This window comes from Zophobas morio, unplaced genomic scaffold, assembly GCF_036711695.1.
Source record: "Zophobas morio isolate AGI-343-1 ecotype UQ-CSIRO unplaced genomic scaffold, CSIRO_AGI_Zmor_V1 ptg000009l, whole genome shotgun sequence".
Lineage (NCBI taxonomy): Eukaryota > Metazoa > Arthropoda > Insecta > Coleoptera > Tenebrionidae > Zophobas > Zophobas morio.
The window spans coordinates 10,198,709-10,225,155 of record NW_026972114.1 but is presented as its reverse complement, the minus strand read 5'-3'; the positions used below and the strand labels follow the sequence as shown (position 1 = coordinate 10,225,155).

At 33.1% G+C, this 26,447-nt stretch overlaps 2 protein-coding genes across 2 annotated transcripts; one reads left to right on the top strand and one right to left on the bottom strand.

The window, feature by feature from the left end:
• Positions 1-2,810: 2,810 nt before the first annotated feature.
• On the top strand, positions 2,811-21,289 carry LOC135125846 (cilia- and flagella-associated protein 206). Its single transcript, XM_064051568.1, has 8 exons — positions 2,811-2,976; positions 3,023-3,548; positions 3,598-3,838; positions 3,892-4,021; positions 11,627-12,054; positions 12,100-12,198; positions 12,258-12,393; positions 21,035-21,289. The coding sequence occupies exons 1-8, from the start codon at positions 2,878-2,880 to the stop codon at positions 21,254-21,256; spliced, it is 1,881 nt and encodes a 626-aa protein (XP_063907638.1). The 5' UTR covers positions 2,811-2,877; the 3' UTR covers positions 21,257-21,289.
• A 425-nt stretch (positions 21,290-21,714) lies between these two features.
• LOC135125844 (histone H3.v1) lies at positions 21,715-25,471 on the bottom strand. Its single transcript, XM_064051566.1, has 4 exons — positions 25,355-25,471; positions 24,562-24,770; positions 22,427-22,684; positions 21,715-22,373 (listed from the first exon to the last, which is right to left on the bottom strand). Exons 1-4 carry the CDS (start codon positions 25,395-25,397, stop codon positions 22,113-22,115), a joined length of 771 nt encoding a protein of 256 aa, XP_063907636.1. The 5' UTR covers positions 25,398-25,471; the 3' UTR covers positions 21,715-22,112.
• Between the last annotated feature and the right edge of the window lie 976 nt (positions 25,472-26,447).

Below are 26,447 nucleotides of genomic sequence, written 5' to 3'. Positions count from 1 at the left end.
TTATGACTCCGGATTGAGTTTTTACCCGAAACGTCCAGATTTTTTGAAAAAAATAAAAATTACGAAATAACATTTTGCAATTTAATTTGGAATCTGCAAAACCGAATGCTTTGAAATCTTGGAGATGTTTTACAGTTAGCATAGGCATGGTCAATTTTTAGTCAAAATATATTTCCTCATCCCCCCCCCCCCTAAAAAATTGATGACGTCACCTCAAAATTTTGCTGAATATGTCCTATCTAAAAATGTACAGAATATGATGAGTCTGTACTTGTGATTTATCATTCCAATCAAATTTTTTTAGAGTTACTTAACAAGTCGCTCAAAAAAATTAATGAATGAGTCAATTTATTGTATTGATTCAATCAGTTCACTCCATCTTCCCGAAAATTTGGAGATACAACACTGTTATCAGGGGCGGCTGGTACAGGGGGCACAAGGGCACGTGCCCTCCCTAAAATTACAACGTCTACAAACACACTGGACATAGCAAAATAGTAATTTTCAATATTTAAAAAATTATCCGGAAATTTGTGTCATTTATCAAAACTATTTTTTTTATCTCACTCCACTTGTATGAAATGTATCAAAACTTACATCGAAAAATGTGTCTTGGATATATGATATGTTATTTCTGATGAAATGCTGATAAAAGCCGGGAACAGAGACCGAATCATGACTGATTTATAGACGTTTTGTTTACACCGCTGCCATGGAAACCTCACGTCCTAGCCGCTTGATACACCTGGACTGCGGACCCTTTCGGACAGTGCTCGGCAGGATTGAGTTACTATCGCGGGTTTTAATTTTCATTGTGCGCGAAAACGTATGATAAATATTCTTGGAAAATCTCGGTAATGCAGACTTTCGGAAACAATTACACACCGCTTATATTAAAAATATTCGGGCACAGAGCCCAAGGGTCGACAAAAATCGCCATAGGTATATTACGCCGATTGATACTGTGCATACAATTTTATGGAGTGTAAGTATGAATTTGCTTTACGTGGACATGACGAAATCCAGGTATATTTCGAGGTCTGATTGATTTTATGGCTAAATTGGACTTTATTAGATCATTTGAAAGAAGCAACCGTTTTTAAAGGAACGCCTAAAACTGTCCAAAATGAACTTTTAGTTGCCATGAACGTAAAATTTTGACCGAAGGCAAAAAGGTATGTGGAGAAATCCTTTTTTATTTTTATTGAATGTATTTTTATATATATTGTTAATACCAATTAATAATTTCATATATTAATTGGTATTAACAACCTGTTTTATATTTTCATATTTAACTCATCGATCAAATTGTGTCCCCCCATTTCAAGAGGTCACGAGCCGTTCGTTTGAAACATAGGCGTAGCACGCTTATTTGCATTTACTTTAATATTACAGACGTGCATTTGTTTTGTTGCGCTGACTAGGTTCCGTCAATGTGGTATAGACAAGTTATAATAAACCAATTGTGAATTACACTATCAAAAATTAAAATAAAATCCAATGTTTTACATAAAAAACGGAAGTCGAAGCAATAAAAAAGTCTGGGCGACTATCGGTATTGTTTGCAGTTTCTCTGTTTGACTCTCACGTGTCCAATCTCAACAAGTGTTACCGCTTGTTGTCTTAAATTGAGAATGCTTATACATAAATGATTTTGAGTCGCCTCTGCTAATACACGCGGCATACGTCAGTAAACTGTTTCGTTATTTATTGATTATAAATCAATATTCAGGACGACCCAGTTCATTTTCCCGAAAATTTGGGAATACAGTACTTTTATTTTTAGTATTACACTATTATATATATCCAAACTGATATACGTGTCCTTGCAAAAATGTTGATGACGTCATCGCAAAATGTTTTTAAATTGCCCCGGTACAAAAATATCCAACAGCGAGGGAAATACTGTCTAAACTCTTTAGACCAATTTTTTCCTTTCTTATTCCTATTCTACACAATCTGTCTTTTAGTTTTTGACTAAAAAAAACCTATTCCAAAATTGGTTATAAATAATTTGTGTTCCGTTATTTATTAGGTCAGTTTCTTTCTATTTTTATTTCGTATTATTTGTTTATTTCTTTGATTAAATTCATAAATGGCCCTTCTTCCTAAATACCTCTTAGCATTCCATTTCCCTAGGTTTGCTCCGTTTTTCTCTTGTTTCTTTTTTCAGTTTCTTTCGCAATCACTATTTATTCTATTATCTTTCGTTTGTCGTTTCCGTTTTTGTGGTCTGGCTTGATTTAAAACGGTCATTATTTTGCCTATGTTAAGATTTATAGGATTTTTGGAGGTGTAGTTTTGTTTATTCTCTTCAGCTTTTCTTTCTCCTTCTGTTTTGTATGTACAGTTTCCTGTGCCCTATTTAGTTGTTTCCATTATCCGTTTCTTCTTTTGCTCTGACCCTAATTTGTTTTTGTATTTTATATCCTAAACTTTTCTAATTTTGTTACCTAAATGTGAATTTCTTTTAGCTAAAAGATGTCTGTATACTACATAATATAATTAATATAATATACAATAATTTATTTTAATGACTTAATAAACCAAATTCTTGGGAAGTGTAGTCTTTTAAAAATTTATCATTTACTACTATTTTACTCCTTTGGAGAGACGCCACAACGAATTCCACATTTTATATCTAGGTTCAGGCTTTTTGTAAAATCATAGTTTACCTTTCATCTCTTTAAGGGTTGCATTTAAGAAAATCTAAAGGACCAGAACTGAAAATATCTTGAATTTTCTGGACAACTTAAGGTCAGTGGTACATAATACAAGTGGTTAAAAATTTCAACAACTGAAACCCGTAACCGAGTTACCGTAACTGTCATCGATCAAACACTGTCATTTCTACTTAACTCCACTTTTTCCTTTAAAATGCACTGCGACGGAGCAATTCGAAACATAGAAAAAGAAATTTTGCGAGAATGCACCAACAAAAATATACAAGTACACGAGAATTTCGTCAATTACTACGTAAGTCGTCCGTTGTCGCTCCACTCTGTTGATAACGAATTTTCAGCTCAAACTTCTCTCGTTGGACCCATCTTGGGGCATAACGGGAAAAGACGTCCTCAATCGAAATGACGTCCAGCGTTTTATTAAACACGTAGTGAATAAACTGGAAGATGAGTACACTCCTCCTATGATAACACTGAAGATGCAATACTACTTCACTTGTAATTTCCAACAGAAGAACAAGATGGTTAAGAGGAATCGGGCGGAATTATTATTGAGGTTGAAAGTGTTAGAGCAGGAGATTATAGACGTGAAAACTGTAAGCGAGGAAGATTATATTAACGTGTTGTATAAGAAGATGGTGTATTACATTGGTTTAGCGTCAGGGTTGGGAAGTCCGTCGATAGAGTCAGTGTATAAGGAAGTTAGAGCCGCTTTAGGCAGTATCCTTGACAGGAACGAGATAAAGGAGTTCACGACGCAGCCGAGGTACGTCAAGTTGGATAACTTGGCGGAGTTTACTAAACTGGTGACAGGAATAAGATTGTTTAACAGAGATTGTGGAAAAGGAGGGGAAGGAATGGAGGACTGTAAGTATGTAGGGTGGTTGAAAGTCTGGACGCTATTTTTCTTGATTAGTACCGAAACTCATCAATGAAGCTCTGGATGCTACAGGAGCCGAACTTCAAGCTACTCTTGTTCAAATTATGGATAAGGTGAATTTGATGACCACAGCTCTGGATTTTGTTTACTTTACGGAGCTTAACGAAAGAAATCGCTATGTTATCGAGTGTAGGCCTCCAAAAGGGGTAACTGTGTCGGATGTGGAGACCGTCAGGGATACCCTTATTGTTTACAGGCAATACGAGGTCTATATCAGGTTGGCTTTATATCGAAAGAAGTAAAATATCTATTACTTACTTGTTCTTTCAGGAAACTCCTAGAAGAAGTAGATAAAATAGAAACGACTTCTGGGCATATTTTCTCAAACCTGCAACACGCTTTAATTGAACTTCATCGCGTAGTCAAACACAGAATCGCTATTCCTGTTAACCAAGTTTTTGTGAGTATAGCCGCAGACGTGTTTGTTGTCACGTCTCATTGAACGAAACCTGCCGCATCCTTATAACAACATCCGCACGACAAATGTTACGACAAACTTAAAAAGAACAACTGAATGACTTGCGTTAAAATCTCCTCATTGCCAATTAGTCGATTTCCTTATACATCTGATCGTATTATTCTGAAATTCACATTCCCGAAATTGTGAAAGAAGATTTTTAAACAAAGAATGTACATGATGTTAAATGGATTCTTTTTTAATAGAGAACATAATTTTTGGAACGCCATTTCCCCCACCTTTCCTGGTGTGTTTTTTAAAGATGTATATACTTTTTCCACAATTTCCATACTTTGGTTTAATTTTAAACCTATAGTTTCTAATTGCTCTATTGCATCAGCAATAATTTTAAAGTGAGTTTTAATGTACAAGAGTTCATTTTTAACGTTTGCTTTATTCAGGAATTCTTGAGGTTTTTTAATGCTTTGTGCATCTGTGGCTTCAAATGACATTACAACCTAAAAATATTCAATATAAGAATGATAGTAAAAAAACATTATATATTTACTGACTTGTTTTAAAACATCAAAGTGTTCTGCATAAAACATTGGTGCTTGAATTCCACCTGGTTAATACAGGTTTAGGTGGGAGAGGTGTATTTGGTAAACTGTTTTTATAAAATTCTACTTTTATTGGTGCTTTTAAAAAGATTTTCTTAATATTGCTAATTATTCCATTGACATCTGGATAATTCAGTCTAGTTTTTTCAGACACTAAATGTAACCCATGTGCCATACATGTTAAGTGTGTTATATTTTCATAAAACACCTTCAAATTAGTACCAGTTTTGATCATGTATGAAGCACCATCTGATACAAACCATTTAAGGGGACTCGCTAGACGAGGTATAACATTTTTTTGGTTTTTTGTATGAAAAAATGATATTAATATAGATGTATCATACATCAAACTGCAGCTTTTTTCATATTCTAGAGCGCAGAGACCAGTTCAATCAACTAAAAAAATATGGCTGACAAATATCGTAAAAAAAGCACCATTGTATGTTTTCTTTTTAAGTTTTTTGAGTCATAACCATCATAGAATCGCTTGAAAATTCGCACATGGATAAAACATCACTTTTTACAGGGCGCAGAGTCATTAAATGTTTGTTAGTGGTACAATTTGTTTAAATAATAATGCGTTTATTAAAATCAAAATATACCACAAATTAATGCAAAATACGTCGAATAATTTTAACAGGAATATCAGAGGAAAATTAATGATCTATTGGTTAGCAGAGTTTTTAACAAAAACTAACAATTATTGAAAAAAATGGGTATCAATTCGACAGAATTTGAGCCGTTAGTTCAGTACTTTGCCGATAGGAGCGCCACTAAAATTTACGGAAGCGACTTTCCAGGTAAAACCCTTATCGCCTGCTCTACCATAAGCTGATTGTTAGAGTTCTCGGCTGACTTTTCTAATTTATGGCAAGGAACTCAGTTTTATAACAAGCCGCCAGGACCGGCCGTAGTAATCTATTGTTAAGGAATTTAACTTTTACGCAATGAGGTACTATCATAAAACCGAATTAAAACTGGGGAACTATAATATTTTTACTCCACTCAGGATCCTGAATTCAATACACATGATTACTAAAAATTCATTGTAATATTATTGTTAATATATATTTTGCTTTGTTAATTAATAAAACTAATAAACATATTTATAATAATAATAAAAAATATATAAAATACAGCTTTTGTTTAACACGTATAAGTAGCTAAGTGTTTCTACTACTTATCCCAGAAAGGAGGTGTTTTAAAAAAGCCCTACGCCCAGTAACTTCTCCCTTCATTGTTTACTCGAAAAAAGTGCTCGTATATGTTTTCATTTGCCGAGAGATCATTTTCAAAATATATTTATAATAAAAATATGCAAGTCTTGGTGATGAAAAATGTACTCCTAATAAATTATTAAAGTACATAAAAAAATAGAAACAAATTTTATTTATTTTAATAAAATCTCTCGCAAAGGCAGGTTCCTCTTTCTTCTTGAATCAATTATTTCGGGCAATAATGCGCCAAAGTAAAATCTGCCAAGTTTATCTGCCATCTTTTTACATATATTTCTTCGTCTTTATAATTTTTTTCTATATTTATTCCTTTGGGTGTCCATACAACAAAATATAAACTTGTGAAATACCCGTAACAAGTATTTGTCCCTGGAATTGAAATTAGTAATCATGATTTTTTTTTAGTTTCAATTCTCTGTCTGTCAGTGTACAAAATTTTATTTTTTTTTTCTAACCGCTTCTTCGGGAGACAAATCTTGCGATTTTGAAGGGCATTTAATTTCGACTAATGCACTCCTATCCTCTAGAACTCTGTCTGAACTAGCAGCCAAGTAAGGAAATTGTTTTGAAATAAACAAGCCACACCGTTCAGTTTTTATATTTTTATTTATTTCAAAACACTTGACAGCTTTTTCCTCACTTTGCTGTCCATAGTATGTATGACTATTACCTCTAAATGTACTGTACAACAGAGACTCCACAGTTTTAGCTATTGCTGTAGTCGGTCTAAGTTTGTAAATACGTCCAAAATTTGAAACCGTAACCCTAATTTCTCTTTCTTTTGCCCAAATGTGCCTGTTGCCTAGTGTCTATTTTGAATTTGGTCTAAATTCAAAGATAATTTTCTCAAAAAAATCTCTTTGGCTGTCACAAATGTTTCTACATCCATGACAGGATTTTCTAAAAAATATTTAAACCATAATCGCAGTCGGAACCAGCACACGTAAATTTTTTTACGAATGTTTTGTCTAAGACGAGCTTGTTTTATAGACAAACAATATTTTTTTATTATTAAACGAAGAAGACCGTTTTAATCACAATATATTTACTTATCCCCTCTAAAAAATTGATGACGTCACCTCAAAATTTTGCTGAATCTATCTAAATTGTATAAAATATGATGAGTCTCTTCTTGTGATTTATCATTCCATTCATGTTTTTTGGATTTGCATATACCTGTATATGCATGACCCCAAAAATTAATGAATGCGTAAATTTATTTTATTGATTTAATCAGGAACTACAGAATCCAATGCTTTGAAATCTTGCAAATGTTTTAAGGTTATAAAGAGCATAATAAATGTTTAGTCAAAATATACATATTTGCTTATCCCCTCCAAAAAATTGATGACGTCAGCTCAAAAGTTTGCCGAATAATCCTATTTAAAGTGTACAAAATATGATGAGTCTCTTCTTGTAATTTATCATTCCAATCATATTTTTTGGAATCGGATATACAGAGTGACTCAAAAAACTTAATGAATGCGCAAATTTATTTTATTGTTTTAATCAAGAACTACAAAACCTAATGCTTTGAAATCTAATGTGAAAACGTAATAGGCATGCAGTCGTCACGTTTCCGATAGCGAGGGAAGTACTGTCTAAACTCTTTAGACCGATTTTTTTTATTTTCCCATTTCTCCATTTCTCAATTTTTCAATGTTTCAGTTTGGGATTTTTTCACTGTTTCGATTCTTTAATTTTCCTTCCATTTTTAGTAGGGATGTACCGACTAGTGGCCGACCGGTCGGATAAGCCGACTATTCGGCCGTTTTTCATCGTCGGCTGCAGTCGGCGACTGGTCGGCTAAACAGCCGACCGGTCGGCTTTTTTAATTAAAATTAAAATAGTGCATAAAACAGTTAAACCCGGTTTACACAACCTCCATTAAATATTTAATTGCGATTTAATTTTTAACCCCGCGTTGAAGTACCATGTGACCGACTCTACGCCAATCAGACGTCGCTAATGGCCTTGTTAAATGCGCGATCAACTTAATCTCAGTTAAAATATTGTATAAACTGGCCCTAAATTGTGTTATTCTTTATTTTTGTACTGAGTTACTAAAAAAAATTAAATGTTAAAATTATCCAAACAAATTTAACACATTTTTTTGAAAACAAAGGAAGTTTAATTATTCCTTTTATTAAAATAAAACAAATTTTTAAGGTAGTCAGAGAAATAGAAAAAAAACACACTGTCTGTCGCATTTATAAACCGGTTTTAGCAAAGCCGAACAGTCGGCCGACTAGTCGGTTTTTACTGGCCGAACAATCGGCTAGTCGGTTAGTCGGCCAGACCTACAGTCGGTACATCTCTAATTTTTAGGTTTTTTAATATTTCAGCTTTGGAATTTTGCAATATTTCGTTTCTTGAATTTTTCAAATTTTTGATATTGTTTTCTCGGTTTTTAAATTTTTCGATATTTTAATTTTTCAGTTTTTAAAGTTTTAGGTTTTTAGATTTCTCACTATCTCGACTTTTCGATTTTTCAGTTCCATGATTTTTCAATTTGTCGAATTTTTATATTTTAGGTTTTTTGTTTTCTTTGATGTTTTGAGTTCTCGATCATTCGATTTTCTGAGTTTTCAGGCTTAGATTTTTTTTGTTGTACAATTCTTGGATTTTTAAAATTTTTGTTTTTTAAATTTTCCTATTTATCAACTTACTGGGATTTCAATGTTTTGATTTTTTAATTGTTCAATTTCTCGATTTTCTGAATTTTTAGTTTTTGATACGATTTTTTTTTAAATTTTCAGTTTTTCAATTTATTAACTTTACGATACTCCAGTTTTGCTCGATTTCGATTTCTCAATTTTTCGACATATGACTGTTGGGATTTTTCAATTTATCGATTTTTCGATTTCTCGATTCTTCATATTTTCGGTTTCTCGAATTTCTTCATTTTTCGATTTCTCAATTTTCCGATGTTTCAGTTTTACGATTTTTAAATTTTTTTATTTTTCAGTTTTCAATTTTTGACATTTCTAAATTTTTCGATTTCTCAATTTTTCGATTAACTAATTTTTTTATTTTCCCATTTCTTTATTTCTTGATTTTCAATTCTTTCTTCAATTGTGATTTTTCAATTTTTCGATTTCTGAATTTTTCAATGTTTCAGTTTTGAATTTTTTCACTTTTTCGATTTTTCAATTTTCCTTCCATTTTTCAGTTTTTCAGTATTTCAGTTCTGGGATTTTGCAATGTTTCGGTTCTTCATTTTTCGATTTCTCGGTTTTTCAATTTTTCGATAGGTATTTTAATTTTTCAATTTTTAAGTTCTAGATTTTCCGTTAATTTTTTTGTTTTCCTTGATGTTTTGATTTGTCGATTATTCGATTTTTCAAGTTCTCGGTTTAGATTTTTTGGTTTTCCAATTCTTCGATTTTTAAATTGTTTAATTTTTAGATTGTTCAATTTCTCGATTTTTAGAATTTTCAATTTTTCGGTTTACCGATTTTTTTTTCATTTATAATGTTTCAATTTTTCAGTTATTAACTTTTCGATTTTTCAATTTTGGTCTAATTTGATTTCTTAATTTTTGGATTTTTTGACTCCTCTACTGTTGATGTTTTGATTTCTCGATGTTTCAGTTTTTGAACATTCCGATGTTTCAATTTTTCGACTTTTTGGCTTTTCGAGTGTTCAGTTTTTTGATTTTTGAATTTAGATTTTTGTTTTTTTTTATTTTTTTGGTGTTTCGATTTCTCAATTCTTCAATTTTTCGAATTTTTAAATTTTTAATTTTTCTTTTCGTGTATTTCTCAATTTTTGGATTTTTAAAATTTTACATTTTTCGATTTTACTATTTTTTGATGCTTGGATTTCTCAATTTTTCAAGTTTTCAATACTCATTTTTTCAGGATTTGAATATTGAGAACTTTTCAATTTCTGGATTTTCAATTTTCAGATAAATATTTTAATATTTTGGTTTTTTAATGTTTCGATTTTTGGGTGTTTTGATTTTTCGCTTTTTCTATTTTAAGTATATTTCATTTTTCAATTTGCGCCTTCTGCGGGAGTATTATTTGTTGTGCTGCACTTGACGGGCGAGGGAAGTTCTGTCGAAATAACCTTCGACCAATTTTTATACTTAGCACGTAGGGTTAAGCATTCCTTATTTAACCGAACAGTTATTAATTTAACGAAGCAGCTATTATTTCACCAAGCATATATTATTTTTACTGAGAATTTATTTTTTAACTGAACATTTACTATATAACTTAGCGTTTATCATTTTTACTGAGCAAAAATACAGAGCGTTTAAAAATAGAACTTAAAGTAATAGACGGGCTTGATAAGCCTTGTTTGCTCTACAGTGTCTAAATTGTGTTTGAATAATATAATAATTATCTCGAATATTAAAATTAATATGTCAAAAGAATACGAGAAATGATTATTCTGTGCTGAAAGTATGTTGTGGCAGCCTGTCATAAATTATCATTATTCTTCATTATCGGCTTACGATGTTTTTATGACCCACGTCCGGTAATCGTCTATCCCAACGCGTCAGGTAGATTTAAAGAAGAATTGCTGGTTGCGTTTAAGGCAACAAATGGCGCCCAATTCAAACTTGTCTCTCGCCTAGCGTTCCCCCTTAAGTTTTTTGTGTTCAGTTCCTTTTGGACACAATAAAGCTACAAATTAACAATTAAATAAATTATAATAATTTCAAGGCTTAAAATTATCAATAGCACACCCAATGATTCGTTTATAAATCTCGAGATTGTGTTGCTAATAGTTTTATCAAGCTGCTTCAAAGCTAGTAGAAATGGAAGGCCAGCTTCTTCAGCAGATAACTTTCCAATTACTAAATGGGCTATGTATCTCCCTAATCTGTCCGTCGTCTCATCGACGCTAATCCATATATCATTATTGCCAATAGAATTTCTAATTTGTTTAATTACCTGTAAATTATAAAATTTATGTTAAAAAGTTTTTAAATAAAAATTCTAGTGCTCACCATATCGTAATCTTTTGGTAAATCATGTTTTCTCAGAGTGCTTTCTGAGGGTAAATGCCTTACTGTATATTTATGCATAAAATTTTTAAACTCAGGACAACTAACTTTATTCCATGGAATATTTGCTGCGGTAAATGCCCTACATAAATCGGTGCAAAATTGCGTAAAATCATTGTCGGAACTAATGTTTAATAAAGTCTGTTTACTGGATTTATTCTCGTTCTTTTTATGTGCATCGCCACTACAGTGTTGTTCAAAGTGTGATTTTTTTTCGCACTTAAACTAGGAAACAAAAATGTGAACATAATTCAAACTTCAGTATTTTAAATGTTTACTTAGAACTTTTCCACACACTTTGCAGAATAACTCATTGTCTTTCGTTGAAGAAGGAAATTGAAAATTAGTGTCCAAATTATTCCCTAACCATAGGGAACAGGTTTTTTTTAAATTGGGATAAATATAATATAAATTTCGCTGCAATATCTGAAGTAGATATAAAAAGGCAAAAAACCTAAGATCCGAAGCCTAGTAATAACATAACATTGACATAAATACCTCTTCCCACTTCGAGTTCACAATTATACTAATTTAGTTGATAATAAATTTGGATACCCGCTTCGTCTACGGGATTTTATTAAAAACATTTCCTATCAACAAAAATAAAATTTGACATGAAATGAAACTTCTTAATGGAGTGTGCTTCAGGACCGAGGGAAATTCTGATTGTTGTTATTGTTCTTGAGATCTGTAGAATAAGTTTTAAAATTTCAATAAACCATCGTTTTTTCAGCCCCACTTTATCAAACTTTCTGACATTTGGTGCAATCTCCAAGACCAAACCATCCTCTTAGCAAAAGTGAACCAAATCATGACCGGCTTACAGAGATACATTAAGTTCTTAAACTTCAATGATGTCACAGCAGAAATGATGTTACCAGCGGGAGAAAGCCCGATGACGGATGCTCAACGTCTAGACAAAACTAGATGGCTGACAATACCAACAGAGAAGAGCAAAGCAAAAATTGTTGATATTACAAATTACACAAGCATAGATAGATTGAAACTAGAGTATTTAGGATTTTGTGCGTGGAAGCTTTTTGTGACTGATGGGGCTCTATTACCAGGGAATCCCAGTTTAGGGATTATCAAGTCCATGCATATGAACTTTGTGTGTTCGTCAGTAGAGGCTGGGGTAGCGTTTTCGCACGAACCGGAAAAGTAAGTAGTTTTGTTTCGTTATTTTGCTTGACTGAAAGCTTGAAGGTGTGTAATGGAAGGTATTAATTTGGCTAGAAGAAAAATTGAACTTATTAACTTGCTGGGAATAAAGAGTCGGTTAATTTTGGTTCAGAATATCAAAGAGTGAGTAGTTGTGATAGTACCTACGTAAGAGCGATTTTTGCTATTATGGTAACTTACAGGCTATTTAAAGAACCACCAGAACTTCCACTAACTGAAGATGTGGAAATACAGACCGAAATTCATCCGCTTGAGGATGCTATAGACAAGAATTATTGTTGGAATGTGTGGGATTTAAGAAGGAGAGCGATTCTCTTCGTAAGTAGCAATTTTTTTTATAATTGAAACAGGCGTTTCTAATTTGCAGACCACAGTTTATCTTGTAGACTGGGGGTTAAAAATGCTCCAATCAAGTTGAAACTCAACATTTGCTTATTTCTCAATACGAAGATTATTGACACAAAATTTCAACCCGATCGGAGAAACCGTTAAAAACTACCCCCAAAACAACCTTGCAGACTGGCACATAAAAATACTCTAATCAAGTTAAATTTTGACATTCGCTAGTTTTTCAATACGAGAATTATTGATGCAAAATTTCAGCCCATTCGGAGAAACCCCCAAAAATCACCCCCAAAACAACCTTGCAGACTGGGGCTTAAAAATTCTCCAATCAAGTTAAAACTCGATATTTGCTTATTTCTCAATACGAAGATTGTTGATACAAAATTTCAAGTCGTTTGGAGAAACCCTTAGCAACCACCCTTAAAACAGATTTGCAGACTGGGGATTAAAAGTGCTCCAATCAAGTTAAAACTCGATATTTGCTTATTTCTCAATACGAAGATTGTTAATACAAAATTTTAACCCGTTCGGAGAAACCGTTGAAAACTATCCCTAAAACAACCTTGCAGACTAGGGCTTAAAAATACTCTAATCAATTCAAAATTTGACATTCGCTAGTTTTTCAATACGAGGATTATTGATGCAAAATTTCAGCCCATTCGGAGAAACCCTCAAAAATCATCCCCAAAACAACCTTGCAGACTGGGGGTAAAAAATGCTTCAATCAAATCAAAACTCGATACTTGCTTATTTCTCAATACAAAGATTATTGACACAAAATTTCAACCCGTTGGGAGAAACCGTTAAAAACTACCCCCAAAACAACCTTGCAGACTGGAGCTTAAAAATACTCTGATCAAGTTAAATTTTGACAATCCCTCGTTTTTTAATACGAGGATTATTGATGCAAAATTTCAGCCCATTCGGAGAAACCCTCAAAAATCACCCCTAAAACAACCTTGCAGACTGGGGGTTAAAAATGCTCCAATCTAGTTAAAACTCGATATTTGCTTATTTCTCAATACGAAGATTGTTAATACAAAATTTCAACCTGTTCGGAGAAACCGTTAAAAACTACCCCTAAAACAACCTTGCAGACTAGGGCTTAAAAATACTCTAATCAAGTCAAAATTTGACATTTATTTATTTTTTTATTATTTTATTGTTAATTATTAATTAATTTATTAATATTTAAATTTAAAAAATATATAAATTACGAATATAGGAGTATTTGTTACAGATACGTGAATTGTGATAATTTGAGTTCATGTTTATCGCTGTTAGATAATTGTTGCTACTATGTAAGAATGCATAAGTTCGGCATTTTTTCGTCCAATCTCTCATTTTTTGTGCGTTTTTACACGTCATTTTACTTCCCGAGCGTAAGCAAAGGAAGTATTGTAATCGAGTCCGTCGGCCGACTCTCTACTTTTACGTTTTCTCGATCTTTCATGACCCCTAGAAGACGAAGAAATAGGTCTCCCATTTCCGTCTGTCTGTCCGTCTGTCCGTCTGTCCGTCTGTCCGTCTGTCCGTCTGTCCGTCCGTCTGTCCGTCCGTCTGTCCGTCCGTCTGTCCGTCCGTCTGTCTGTCCGTCTGCCGTCCCGGATTTTTATTAGACAGATAATCTCCGAAAGTACTCGACCGATTGTTGTGAAATTTTGTACTTATATTAAGAATATCATGTAGATGGTAAAACGCTAACCAAAATTTGTCTAATCATCCCCACCACTAATGCGATGACGTCACTTCAAAATTGTACATAGTAAATGGGTTTTCAATTGTATAAAATAACATAGTCCTACACATGTAGTTTACAACTCTGAATCGACTTTTCACCCGAAACGTCCAGATTTTTGGAAAAAAAATCAAAATTATAAAACAACATTTTGAAATTTAATTTTTAATCTGCTAACCAGAATGCTTTGAAATGTTGCAGATGTTTTAAGGCTATAAAGAGCATCATAAATCTTTAGTCAAAAAATATTTGCTTATCCCCTCCAAAAACTTGATGACGTCAGCTCAAAAGTTTGTGGAATAAATCATATCTAAAATGTACAAAATATGATGAGTCTGTACTTGTGATCTATCACTCCATTCATATTTTTTGGATTTGCATATACAGGGTGACTCAAAAAAATTAATGAATGCGTAAATATATTTTATTGATTTAATCAGGAACTACAAAACCGAATGCTCTGACATCTTGCACATGTTTTAAGGTTATAAAGAGCATAATAAATGTTTAGTCAAAATATATTTGCTTATCCCCTCCAAAAACTTGATGACGTCAGCTCGAAAATTTGCCGAATAAATCATATCTAAAATGTACAAAATATGATCAGTCTGTACTTGTGATCTATCACTCCATTCATATTTTTTGGATTTGCATATACAGGGTGATTCAAGAAAATAAATGAAAGCGTAAATTTATTTTACTGATTTACTCAGGAACTACAAAACCGAATGCTTCGAAATCTTGAAGATATTTTAAAATTATCATAAGGATGGTAAATTTGTGATCAAAACGTATTTGGTCGTCCCCCCTAAAAAATTTATGACGTCACCACAAAATTTTGCTGAATAAATCCTATCTAAAATGTACAAAATATGGTGAGTCTCTTCTTGTGATTTATCATTCCATTCAAATTTTTTCGATTTGCATATACAGGGTGACTCAAAAAAAATTAATGAATGCGTAAATTTATTTTATTGATTTAATCAGGAACTACAAAACCGAATGCTTTGAAATCTTGCAGATGTTTTAAGGTTATAAAGAGCATAATAAATTTTTAGTCAAAATATATTTGGTTATCTTCTACAAAAAACTGATGACGTCAGCTCAAAAGTTTGCCGAATAAATCGTATCTAAAATGTACAAAATATGATGAGTCTGTACTTGTGATTTATCATTCCATTCATATTTTTGGATTTGCATATGCAGGCTGACTCAAAAAAATTAATGAAGGCGTGAATTTATTTTATCGATTTAATCAGGAATTACAAAACCGAATGCTTTGAAATCTTGGGAATATTTTAAAGTTATTATAAGCATGGTAAACTTTTGTTCAAAATGTATTTGTTCATCCCTCCTAAAAAAATTGATGACGTCACCCTTAAATTTTGCTAAATAAATCCTATCTAAAATGCAAAAAATATGATGAGTTTGTACTTGTGATTTATCATTCCATTCATATTTTCTAGATTTTCTTAAGAGGTGGTTCAAAAAAATTAATGAAGTCAATTTATTTCATTGATTAAATTAAAGGCAACACTTATTATTAGTATTACACCCCAACCAACCCAATTTGGTAGACACAAAATTTGTTAAAGGAAAAACTCTGTTGAAACATAAGGGTAGCACGCTTATTTACATCGACTTTAACATTACAGACCTGCATTTGTTTTATGCGCTCACTTGGTTCCGCGAATGTGAAATAGACATGTTTATAATCAACCAATTGTGAATTTCACCGTCAAGAATTAAAATAAAACCCAATGTTTTATATAATAAGCGGAAGTCGAAGCAATAAAACCGATGGTCGTTTTGTTTACAGTTTCTCTGTTTGACTCTCACGTATGCTGTTACGCCTGTCATCTTAAATTAAGAATGTTTATACATACACGATTTTCAGTTGCCTCTGATACGTATACGTGAGTAAATTGTTTCGTTATTTTATTGATTATAAGAAATCAATATTCAAAACGACCCAATTCATTTTCCCGAAAATTTGAGAATATAATAATTTTATTCTTAGTATTACACTACATCTATCCCAACTGATATACGTGTCCTTGCAAAATGTTGATGACGTCATCGCATTTTTTTTTTAAATTCCCACTACAAAAATGTAATGAGAAAAAAAACACAATAGGCATGCAGTCGTCAAGTTTCCGACAGCGAGGGAAGTACTGTCTAACTCTTTAGACCAATTTTTTGCTGTTAACTTGGTTCATTCAGTACATACTATATGCTGGTTTTGAGTTCTTTGAGATATAATTAAACCTTCATCATCAGTCAAAAAATACAAGGTTAGTGGTGTCCAGAATAGAAAATTTAAAATTCAGAGGAAACAAAATCTTAGACATTTTAAAGAAAATTAGAGACATTTTTAATTTCCGAGAAACCTAACGTAAAAAAAACGTTTTGAGAGAAAGTTTAAATTAATAATAGGAAGCTCAAACTTAATTTTATTTGAATTTCAAAAAGAACCCAGAAATGTGCTAATTTCTTAATTAATTATTATTAATGGGAAAACAGATAAAGATTCGTTATATTCAATACGACGCAAAACTGTCTTCATATATAATATAATAATATATATAAGTCATCGGTACCAACATCTGGGGTTCCGCAAGGATCTAATTTGGATCCGTTACTATTTTTAATATTTATTAACGATCTGCCTAATTTATTACTAAATCGAAAATTACTATTCGCTGATGACTTAAAGATCTACGCCAAAATCACAAGCGTTGATGATTGTCTTCAACTCCAAGAAGATATCAATATATTAATTAACTGGTGCTTAAGGAATCGACTCACTCTTAATATCCTAAAGTGCATTGTCATGTCTTTCACACGAAAATTAAAACCTATCGTCTTCACGTACACAATGGGAAATTCGAAGCTTAAAAGAACAGATATCTATAAGGATCTCGGTGTCATATACGATATGAAACTTAGCTTTGTGAACCATATACAGGATACTGTTGCAAAAGCATTTAAAACCTATGGATTCATCTATAGGAATTGCAAAGAGTTTACGAACATTCGGTCTTTATCAGCTTTATACTATTCTCTAGTTCGCTCTAGGCTGGAATATTGTGCGTGTGTATGGTCTCCGATTTACGAAATACATATTAATCATGTTGAATCTGTTCAGAGGAAATTTCTGAAGTTTTTAAGCTTTATTGTTGATAGGACATATCCCCCACGTGGCACTGATCATACGTTGTTACTTGAAAGATTTCAGTTCACATCACTTAAAATTCGTAGAATATCATACGGCATTTCGTTTCTGTGGAAACTTTTGAACAATCGTGTAGACTGCACATCGCTTCTACAAAAGATCAACTTTTTAGTCCCCAGAACTCAGCATACTCGTCAAGTTTTTACATTTTATACACACCCCTGCAGAACAAATATTTTATGTAAGTCACCATTGCATGTAATATGCAATAATTTCAACAAAATTGCTTGGAACTGCGACATCCATCATGACGCTATTACAAAAATTAGACACTGCATCGTAACTTATTGGGACAATGGAAGTTAACTTAATTTATCTTTATTAATTTTTTTTTGTTATTTTCTTCTTTTTATTTTTATTTTAAGTAATTTCAACGTGTCATTTAACTAGCATGACTAATGTATATTTTCTGTAATTGGGTTTAATACCTGTAGAAAATAAAGGTTTATTTATATTTATATTTATATTTATTTATATTTATATGTAGGTCTTACAGCCTTTGGATGGTGTCCACGTCCATTTCTCTAACTGTCTGGTAAATTGTTCTTCTTAATTGTTCTTCTAAATTGGCTTCCCAGCCGTTGTTGTAAACCTTTCTACTTAGTATTCCCCAAATTTTGTTTTCGATTGTTCGCCTGGGGGCACTATGGGGGGATTACCTTTTCTTAGGTTCAAAACTTATATTATTGTTTTCTAACCAATCCTTGGACATTCTAGTATAATGGCAACTTGCTAAATTTGGCCAAAATATTACATCGTCGTTACTATGGTGTTCCCATATATTGTTATGTATTGACCGCGTCACCTCTAGTACGGCCAATAAGTTGTGCTGAAACGCCGGCCGGAGATATAGCCCATCAAACCAAAATTTTATCTTCAAACTTAGCATTCGACTTAAATTTTACTTGTAATTTCTTCTATATTGTTTGTATAAAATCCATCGTTACCTTCCATCTCTGAATGGTCAAACGTAAAATATTTTTCATCGCCCAGCACAACCACACGATTGTCCAGAAAATGATGAATTCTCGATAGTCGGCAACATCTAAGAATTCTTTCTAACTGCGATGCTGTATGTTTTGAACATTTAACTCTTTTGCTATATTTTAAGTTGTTTTTGCCTATTTCTCTAGAAACTGTTATATAGGATTTAGAGTTCTCGATCGAGCCAATCTTCTTGTTGATGTTCCAGGCTCTTGTCTTTCTTCTTAATCTTTCTAAACTTATTGTGGTATTGCTACCTCGCAGTCTTTAATTGTTCTGTATATAGTTGCGCGTGTAATATATTTGGTCCAAAATATATTCACAATTTCACTTTTAGATACTTGGGTAACTAACTGGTATATGGCTCTTTGCAACTCTATTTTGTATGACATTGTTTAAGCGTTAATTGACATAAATCTATGACATAAATTGTATAAAACGATGGGAAATAAGGTTGTTTGGTTACGCTGTTGCAAATGTAACTTGATTCGATTGCATTTTAAGTTAAAAAAAAGATAGGAGTATTTGTAAATTTTTCTCAAAACTCTTTTACGTAATAGCGGTGAAAGTGACATAGAATTGGAAAATCTTAGTAAAAATAAAGACGACTACAGTTAAGACTAATCTAGTTGAGTGCATGTATTTAGGGAAATTTTAGTTGTATTGATGAATTAAATTCTTAGATGGAAATAACGATATAGATGCGAAAATTCAAGAAAAAAAATATAGAATTTGAAAATATACATGATTTTAATCTTTCCAATGGCACTACATACCTTATTTATAAACTGTTGACACATGATATACAAATTAACAAAAAAAAAAGAAGACAAACGCAAAATTTAATTTAACTTAACAAAATAACAGAAACAGACCAATTAGGATATTTTCATAATTAAAATAATAAAGGAGGCTGTTGTTGTAAACAGTGTTTTTCATCATTTGATTATAAGTTTGGCAGTTAATAAACGTTTTCACGCGAAAATAATGCCGTTAACTCTTACAGACGTCTCCCAAATTGTCGCTGTGTTTCTGTTATTTTGTTAAATTAAATTTAGTTCTGCGTTTATTTGTCTTCTTTTTTGTTGCTAATTTATACATCATGTGTGAATGGTTCTTTAATAAAATAACGATTACTAGTTAAATTAACAATTTTTAAAGTTTGGTTTTGCGAAATTTTACAGCGTGGTAGGTTTTTTGCCGGTCAGTGTATATGCATTAAAATACAGTTATAAAAGGTAACAAAACAATATTTTTCATAATTAACAATGCATATTAAGATCATTAGGTGATTAATTATTGTAGGAATTAGCTCGGTTTGCGCAAAGGTGGAGATAACACAATGACCGTAGCAACGAATCTTAACCAATTAAAAACTCCAGTAAATTTGCTGGTGCTGCTTTTATATGCTTTCTTATGAAATTATTTTTGTTTTATGCCTAGTATCCCGCAAACGCTTTCGAGCACGCCACTGGAACAACCAGTTTCTCGGAGGACCTGGAAGAATCACTTATGACCCTAGTAGAAAGCGCGGTACCAGGCATTTTTTCAAACAATCTTCCCTCCTCTCATTCTACCTCTATGGTGCGCACCTACTTTAGACATAATGTACTGTCTCTGTGTGTCTATATGTGTCTGAAATTTTTCTGCTACTTGTACTTTAAATGAATGTCAACTGTCAATAATTTTTATAAGTTGCTTCAAGGTGACTAAAATTTGACATGATAATTTTTTGTGTAAACAAGTGGTAACTTTCGACTCAATTGGAGTATTTTTAAGCTCCTGTATGAAAGATTGCTTTGGGGTATTTGTTAAGAGCAGCTTAAAAAAAGCTGTTTTTTTTTGCATTATCACTTCTCGTATAGATAAAAACTAAACACCAAGTTTTGATTTGGTAATAATATTATTAAGGCCCAGTCTTCAATGTTGTTTTGGGGGTAGCTTTTAACGGTTTCTCCAAACGGGTTGAAATTTTGCATCAACAATCTTCGTATTGAGAAATAAGCAAATCTCGAGTTTTGACTTGATTGAAGTATTTTTTACCCCCAGTCTGCAAATCTGTCTAGGGTTAGTTTTTAAGGGTCTTTGCGAACGGGTTAAAATTATGTGCCAACAATCTTCGTATTGAGAAATAAGCAAATGTCGAGTATTGACTTGATTGGAGTATTTTTAATCCCCAGCCTGCAAGGTTGTTTTGGGGGTGATTTTTGAGAGTTTCTTCAAATAGGCTGAGATTTCGTATCGATAATCCCCATATTGATAAACTAACGAATATAAAATTTTGACTTGATTGGAGTATTTTTAAGCCCCAGTCTGCAAGGTTGTTTTGGGGGTAGTTTTCAACGATTTCTCCGAACGGGTTGAAATTTTGTATCAACAATCTTCGTATTGGGAAATAAGCAAATGTCGAGTTTCGACTTGATTGCAGCATTTTTAATCCCCAGTCTGCAAGATAAACTGTGGTCTGCAAATTAGACAGGCCCAATTGAAACACCTTATCTTCCATGGGCTCTAGTACCGTTCAGTAACACTTCTGAGTTTTTAATTTTATGGTAAAAGTTAAATTTATCTAGTTCACAATTTTAAGTTTAATAAACATATTGGTGAATTTTTTGTGTTTCGGGTTTATAACCAGGTTCAACTTATTTCTTTTGTAGGCAAATTTGTCACATTGCAAGACCTTGAGTTGTCAACCCCAGACAAGTCACTACAAAGTGAATTTCAAGACGCAGACTTGGGAAACCAAAAATCAGGAGTGTCAGACCAGAAGAGACAACTACTCTAACGTGCCTAGACCTTTGAACTACTTCTTCGGTTTAAGAGGTCGGAAAGACAATAAACAGTTTATTATTGAGCTCACAAGGCCAGTCGAAGAATAAAAATTATACATATTGGTTATATTGTCATCAAAACTGTGTTTTGTTTTTATTTCATTTAACTCTTGCTGCTAGTAGGTACTCAGAACCTAGTTTATGAAGGGGATGGATGACTAATAGCGGGGTTAGTGACGATTGCAAAAAAATACAGTTCAGTTCGTACGGCAACGTAGCAGCAACAATGAAAAGTAGTTATCGCATAGATTAAATATTGCTCCGAGATCTTGTATGCAAAACTTGCGGCTGTTTTTAGAAAAACATTTTCGGTTTTTCGTTCAAAGTTGGACCACTTATCTTATATGATCAAGATTGACTACCTTGTATTAATTTTTCTTGAAAACCTTTAAAAAAATCCTTTTAAATACTTTGTTTATATTCTATTTTATTAATTGCCTAAAGCCTAACACAAAACAACGGGTTAATGACTACTTTTAGAAATAAAAACCACATAAAAACCAAAATACAATTGTAGGAGGTTTCGAATTTATTGAATAAAAATGAAAGTCGTATGCACATAATAAATTTAGACATGACATATACAGTGCACAAATCACATACGAACAACTACAGTGATTTCATACAAAAAAACCTATTGTAACGTAATAAACTCCAAATGTACTTAACCTAAGATCAGTTCAAAAAATATGCTTAAATATAAAAGAACATAAAAATAATTCTTTAAACTGGATGATGGGTAAATGTGTCTATTCAACATTAAATGTTACCACCTAGCGCTTACAAACATTCAACTACAAAACAACCTATTCGTAACTTTATTTTTGGAAAAATATTGCAAAACTCGGAGAAAGAAGGCGCTAGAAAGATGTCAAAATTTGGGAGTAAACAGGGAGGTTATAATTTAACTAATAAAATGATTCTTCAAGAATTTCATCATACCAAAAGTACGGAAACGTTTAACCCCGATTACTTTGAACAGTGCGTCATCGCAGATGGCATACTGCTTATTTTTAGGGTCATACAGATCGCGCTCTTTTATTATGCCCCAAATTTTCTTCACGACCTCGTGACGGGCCATTGCGTCTTGACCTACCAAAGCTGCTAATTCGGGAGACAAGTTCATGGTTTTTGTGTATCCACTTCCTCCTCGCTTGCCGCCGCCCTGAAACACCCACAACAATACTGACGACCACGATTCAAACAAGAAAAACTTACGCCGCCTCCTTTCTTGCCGCCCTTCTTCTTGCCCCAATCTTCATCAGAGTCTGACTCTGAACCCTTCTTCTTCTTGGGGGGGAGTTTGCGCGTTTTGATTGGCTTGGACTTTTTCGGAGAATACTCTTCCTCGGAATCACCTTCAGATGGTTCGCTGGCACTGGCAGACTCATCTGAGGCTTTCTTTGCTTTCTTGGCAGCGGGTTTCTTCCCTGTGGAGGATCGCTTCTTCTTTTTATCGTCCTCGGACTCTTCCTCCTGCAGAAAGAAGATACACACTCACATACGATATTCCGATACTTTTTTTTAAAGATCTTCCATGTTCTGAATACTATTATTGTTATTAACATGTCATAGCAAGCTTGTCGTTGTCTCTATAGAATATGGTGGTTAGTTAGGAACTTTACAACCAATGGAGCCTCCATAACTCATGTAATAGGCGTAATTGGAATGGTAGGAATTTAAATATTTCAAAATGTAAATCTATTCGTTTTTCTAAGAAAGAACGCGGTTACATGATAATCCATGTTCCTATCCTGACAATGTTACATTAGAAAATGTAAATATTGTTAAGTGACCTTGATATACTGATTCGTTGGGTTTTATTACAACTTATGATTCTACTTCTATCAGACCAATCACTGCTATCGTATCACTAGTTGTATCTATTATTTTAAATTATATTTCTGTATTCATAGCCGAATCGAAAAAAAAAAATCAAAAAAGAATAATTAATATTTATGCTATATGGTTGGATTGCTTCCTTTGCTTTGACTAATTTATTTTTAGGAAGATTATACACAATGTTGTTTTCGACATAAATTGCTGAATGGATAAATCAATTCAGTGAAACTTACAGTCTCTTGTCAACTAATAGACTAACAATATTTTATAATAAAACTTTGCATTTTGAAGCATACTTATCCAACAATCTCTAATGGAATTTTCATCGTTTAGTCGATGTATTCATTATGCAAATTATTATTGTCCATTTGTTAACTTTTTTAATGCACGTTATAGCAATTTTAAGCGCAATTTACAGGCATCGCTGCAAATGTAATGTCTTTTATTCTATATATTCATGTATTTCTCTATTCGAAATGCCTCCTGTTTTAAATAAGCTATTAACTCTTCAACAATGAAATATGTAATTAAACTTTGCCGTCAGAATATAAAATTAAATTACCAACAGGTATCTTTAATCTGCTTGGTTAAATACCAAAGTGCATCTGACTATTTGCATTTTGTACAAAATAATAAAAGTCAGTGCCGAAGAAATCCGAAATACTAACTTATTTTAGCAAGTTTCTTTACGTATATAATTTAATAAGTATGGTTTATAACCATAAAACTATATTAATAATAATTATAATATTAGTAATTAATTTTGGTCTTAACAACTACTTAAAACTATTATCAACATGAACTTAAATTAGGTAAAAAATTTCAGTTATAAACAGCTTGTTGCTACTAGATATTTCCATTTTCAGTCGCTGGTCCATTAAAAAGGTTTAATAAAAAAAAACCCGTTCGCCTAGAAAGTTCAAAACACCTTTTGTATAGATAACCAAGATTCTTTTAAACAGAAATCAAAATTTTATTAAGTTTTTTAGGCTAACACTGGTCTAAAGTTGTCATTCTTGAGTTGATCAGTAAAATAAATTATTTCACTCATTTTTTTAATCACCTACCACCAATTTTAAAACAAAATTTAATTGCACGCAATTTTGCACATTTTAACTAGTAAAATTTTGAGATGACATCATCAAGTTTGGGGGCGGGGATAAACAGACTTATATCATTTACTATGCAAAACTTTCAGATGGTGGAAATTGCTGGTGGGGATGGTCATCAAATTTACATATTCATATAAAACTATCTGCTTAATAAAATCATGAAACATCGAGAAAACATGAATGTGAGTGACCATAAATAAAAGGAAACATTTTTCGGGTCTTAATTACAGTGATTCTGATACTACTAATTGTAACAAAATGTCGGTGGAAATGCAGATTGACAATTAAATTTCGCGCGTTGATTAACATTAGGTTACCGCCAGAAACCGCCGAGTGTTTTCCCGCCCGACGCCGTCGTTATGACAACGCAACGCGTTGCCATGCCGACTCCCCACCTACCTCCTCCTCCTCTTCCTCTTCTTCTTCCTCCTCCTCCTCTTCTTCTGAATCGCCCTTCTTCTTCTTCTTATCCTTGGAACTTACGAACTCCATGACTAAGTCGTCGATTTCCTTCTTGCGCGACTGCAAATTTGCGTCCAATTTTTCTTCCAACTCCTGGCGCACTTTCTTGGCAGATGTCGACGACAAATCGGCGTCTTTCAAGATGGCTGTGACAGAAGCGCATTTTGAATTCGATTGTTTACGAGGCAGTTTCCCGCCACGACTTGCCGGAACAAAGACCGGCGGCGGGCCTGAAGAAGACGCGGGTCGAAACGTCGCCGGGACGGCCGCACGATTTAATCAAAGCCAGATCGCAGCGTTTTGATGGCGAAATAGCGTTATCTGGGCGACAAAAGGCGATCGAGTTGTGGTGACGCCGCGCACATCAGCCGACTAGATCCCGGGAAAAATCCGGATTTAGGGCGAATTCGGGGGAGAAAAGGTCCTACGAAAATCGAAAATAAAATTCTAGAACGATTTTGTTAGTGCCATTTCGTCGGTGGCGACGTATTTTCAGAGATATCCGCGATTTTATGCGCGGCGAAAATGGTCCCTGATGGTATAGCGTCGTGCGGCCATTGTTTATGTGCGAGTTTCAAACAAACACGGTTCGGACAAGAGTAAAAGGCCCGATTTTGCACGTGAACCGACCGAGATCCATTAAGAAAAATTTCGCGGAAAAATTCAACGAGCTTAGTTTTGCGGGTTTCGCGGCGATTTCGTAAAAGATGTAATAAATATTAAGACTTACCGGCGATTTCCTTGCGAAGATCTTCCTTCGTGATGTCTGCCATGATGCTAAAACGAGACGTGACGTTGCGACAGAGACGGAAGAACGAGTGACGATCGCAGTTGGCGAAGAGAGAGCGCTGGCGGCGGGCTGGGATGCCGGGATCACCCCCACCAGTATCGGGGTGCTGAGAAAATGATCCGGTGGCTCTCTTTTCTAGGATTATTGGACAAATCTCGAAGCTAAATGTTATAGGAAATTATAAACAACGACAGCTGTCAATAGTTTCAACGGTTACTGCAGCAACGCTTTTGTTTTTAAAATCGGAGTGTATTTCTGGTTGCCTACGCCGATGTTTTTACTTTGTTGTTTAGTTTTAAATAAATTACAGTTATAAAATAGTAAAAGGGTTTGTGATTACGAACAACTTACCTCGACCATTTTTTTATTGTTTAATTGTAATATGCTCCTAGTTATCAATTAATCTTAAATAAAAATTATTTTGTAACAGTAATACAGAATAATGTTTTTAACAAACTGATAATAATAAAATAACACAAAAATACATTGCTATTCGTAAAGACTTCTATTTGATGAGTATAATAAAGTTGTAACTACTTAAAAATGCTGTAAATACAAATATGAATAGGACCTAGTATTACTACCTCCCACCGTCAGATGGCGCTACAAATTGACATGTGTTTAAAAATTTGTTAAAAATAGCACACATTTAAACAGGTAATGATCCTCGTAGTGAATTGCTATCATTCTACGAACAAAAATATGAATTTCAGAAAAAAGTTAACTTCACAAAAAAGGAAAAGTTTCGACTATGCAATATCCAAGCAGAGACCTTCCTAGACATTAATAGAGAATCTGTAATTGCCAAAATTTTTATTTCGGATTTCTATAGAATAATAATTTGATGAATAATAAATAATAAATAATTTGAATAAGTGAAACATATTTTAAAAATGTATCAGTATTGTACAGGTATACGCGAAATCAACTCATGCGGAAAATGTAAACGTGTTCACCTTGTGCTTGCACTTACGATGTATTGTTGGATGCCTATACCGATTGCTTGGATCGTTTTTACGATGGATGTTCGAAA